The sequence below is a fragment of the Primulina eburnea genome, chromosome 6 (genome assembly GCF_022965805.1).
Source record: "Primulina eburnea isolate SZY01 chromosome 6, ASM2296580v1, whole genome shotgun sequence".
In the NCBI taxonomy this organism is placed as follows: domain Eukaryota; kingdom Viridiplantae; phylum Streptophyta; class Magnoliopsida; order Lamiales; family Gesneriaceae; genus Primulina; species Primulina eburnea.
In genome coordinates, this window is record NC_133106.1 from 21,757,547 (window position 1) to 21,761,140 (window position 3,594).

The 3,594-nt window shown below is 37.1% G+C and overlaps 1 protein-coding gene across 1 annotated transcript; it reads left to right on the plus strand.

The window, feature by feature from the left end:
* The first annotated feature begins 411 nt into the window (after positions 1–411).
* Positions 412–864, plus strand: LOC140835382 (uncharacterized). The gene has a single exon (XM_073200875.1). It carries the CDS (start codon positions 412–414, stop codon positions 862–864), a length of 453 nt encoding a protein of 150 aa, XP_073056976.1.
* The last annotated feature ends 2,730 nt before the right edge of the window (positions 865–3,594 follow it).

Here is a 3,594-nt window from a genome sequence, read left to right on the forward strand (position 1 = left end):
AACGAAAGTTACTCTTAGCACGGCCTATCACCCTCAAATCGATGGCCAAACCGAGAGAAAAATTCAAACCCTGAAAGACATGCTGCGAGCGTGCGCCCTAGAATTCAGTAGCAATTGGACAACCATCTACCCTTGATCGAGTTTGCTTATAATAGCAGCTATCACAGCAGTATTGGGATGGCTCCATATGAATCTCTGTATGGAAGGAAATGTCGGTCACCCTTATAGTGAGATGAAGTGGGAGAAAAGGCTGTAGTACGACCCAAACTCATACAGATAACAGTAGACAAGGTTACAATCGTCCGAGAGAAACTCAAGGCAGCTCAAGATCGACAAAAGAGTTGGGCAGATATAAAAAGTAGGCCAGTGGAATTCAACGTTGGCGAGAAAGCCTACGTAAAAGTCTCGCCTATGAAAGGAGTTGTTCGGTTCAGTAAAGCTGGGAAGCTAAACCCCCGTTATGTGGGGCCCTTTGAAATTTTGGAAAAATTGGGCACACTGGAATACAGACTGGCACTGCCGCCAAACATGTCTAGAAATCATAACGTTTTCCACGTGTCCCAACTACGGAAATACATCTCAGATTCAAGCCACGTGTTGGAAGAAGAACCGCTCATGATCGAAAGTAACTTGGGAGAAGAGCTGAAGTATGAAGAAGTTCCCATCAGAATCGTAGACACCAAGGACCAAGTACTAAGGCGACGAATCATTCCCTACATCAATGTGCAATGGTCTAACCACACTGAAAGAGAAGCCACGTGGGAGCTAGAAGAAAGGATGAAGAACCAATACCCGTACCTCTTCATAGACCAAGCCAACCCAAGTTTCGAGGACGAAACTTCCCATAAGGAGGGAGGGATGTAAAATCCAAGATTTCGATTTTATCATGATAGTATTTGTAATTTTAGAGCGGATAATTTATATCGTGTGCAACATTTTGAACCCAAGAATTTAAGATAATATCGTGTATATTTTCGAACCTTGAGCAGATAAAGATCTAAGATTCGGGATGATATTGAGATACCGAGATAAAAATCAAGCAAATGATAGTGCAATCCCTAGATTCCGAATTCCATAATGTATTTAATATTAAATTTCGAAAATTTGGATGGAAGATTTAGATCACGGATAGATATGATTCTCGATTTAAAATCTGATTTTAAAATTCAAATCACTCGGATAACGCTCGATCAAGATAGCAGCCAACCCCTATAAATAGGAGGGCCCTATATCTCGAATTTCACACCTCCCACTCAGCATATTTTCGAGTCTCTTTCCCCCAGTCTCCCTGTGCCAAGTAGCGAAGCGCTGTTGCAGTCCAGCCACTGAAGTAGGAATTTCAAAAATTCCAGTAAAGAAAACCCCTCCCTTTCACGTTTTTTCTACAAGATCTAAGATAAGTGGGCTGTTTTAAATTTTGATTTTATGCATACGAAGGTTTCGGTTTTTGGTTTTAAAAATTTGGTCGAGCTCCGTCTCCTGCCTATATGTTTTTTTTACGAAAGTGGTTACGTGTATGTGTTGACACTGTGAGGATTCCTTGATAATGGGTGGAATTCCAACATATGGCCCTCAACGGTGGGATAGAACCGTTTTATGGCCTCGCCCCCTTAGAGGATTAAAACTTAGGGACAGACGTCAGTAAATCATTAAAGGTGAAAAATCGCAGTGTTAATATGTTACGGATACGATGTTACGATTATAAAAAGGATGTTGTATTTATATGTATGTTTCGAAAATGGTATAAATTTGTTGTGTTGTGTTCAATATCCCCCATTTACTGAGTATTTCCCAAAATACTCATCCTCCTTACTCTCCCCTCCCAGATAAGTCCGAAAAACAGGTTGAGGATGAAGAGTCCGAACAGTTCTAGGGATGGTGATTCGTGAGATCAGTAGTAGTACATTTTGAATTTATTTCTTATTACTTTGTTGCGTATTTTTCTTAATTGCTTGCAAGTGCACAACGTCAAATTGTAATAAAATGTATTTTCGTGTACAAGTGTCGATCCCATGAGGAGTATGTATCTAAATATATATTAATGCTTGTAATTAAAATAGTCTCAATTTTATTTAAAAAAATCAATTAAAAGATTTGTTTGCAAGAATAACTAAATTGACAATGGTTTTTAAATAAAATATCACACCAAACTATTGCAAATAACAATAGAATAAAAGATCTAGAGGTCCGATTTCACTCAACTATCCACCATGTATAATTTCTTGCAGCTATGTTAGAAAATCCTTCTTATTCATTAGCCAAGAATCCTATAGTTATCTACTCCCTCTCCCAAGTGTTAAATAGATATTGGTTATCTAAAATTTTATTGCAATGTTCCCATCAACAATCTACAAATAAATAACACATCAAGCACTAGATTCTCTATAGGCTACAATAGCAATATAGGCTCTCCCAAACTCTATAAATACCATTGATGTATTTTTCTCTTTTCTTGTTTATAATTTCCTTTTCCAAGTGATAAATTGTAAACATATAAATCATTCAACTTATGGCCAATAAATTGAAAGCATTAAGATTAGAACAATACAAATAAACAATATGAAGAACTTAAATAACTTAGTTCATAGATTTCAACACATGGTTTCTAGTTTTGTTCCATCTTTCCTCTAGAAATAAAAACTTAGCTCATAATAACACAAATAAAATAACAAAACATGGTTCTAAAACAAGACATATCAAATGAAAAATAAAAGAAAGAAGACTTAGAACAAGAAGTTGAAGTGCTGATTCCGTCCCCGGACTTGTGCAAAAGAATTCTCAAGAACTAGAAGAACTTGAGTCTTCAATAATTTCCAGCAGCCTCCACTCTTTTTCTTGGCTCCCAATACCCTAGATGGTAAGTAAATGATGTCTTTTTATAGTCCAGACCAGTCTCCAATCGCAGCACACCTTTTTCATCAACTTTTATGCGCAGCCTACAGAGTTACAGATTTTTCGGACTCTGTTTTGTGAAGACCGCGGGTGCGCCAGAACAAGGGCCGCGGGTGCGCTTCTGTTTCGGGGAAGGCTTTCATTTTTGAACTTTAGTGACCGCGGGTGTGGTCTCTTTGTTAGTGAGGGTGCGCTGGAGCTTCGGCAGTTTTTATCCTTTGCACTTTCCAATTCAACACTTTACTACTCCAAACTCTCATTCTAAGCTTCCAAACTACAACAACAAAAACAACAAATCACATAAAACCTGCTCAAGAATCACAAAATTCTAAGTTAAAGACAAGTAATAAAAGTACAATAAATTGCACTTATCAAACTCCCCCAAACGTAATATTTTGCTAGTCCCGAGCAAAACAAAACAACACAAAAAAACAAGTCATGAAATTATTTAAAGAACTTGGCCTCAAGATAAATTAACAACTCTTCATGCATTCACAAGTCAAATCAATCCAACCACTTTTTCATCCGGATAAAATCATGCAATCGGTTAATTTTCTTAACTTCTAATCTCTTCAACTCATGTTTCAAAACATTCTCAATCGATTTCAATTTTTACAAACACAAATCAAGAGGTCTTTTCCAGTAAAGATTGGGTTCAAGGCCATATTCATTCAAGAAAGGAATACCCAATAAATATTTGAT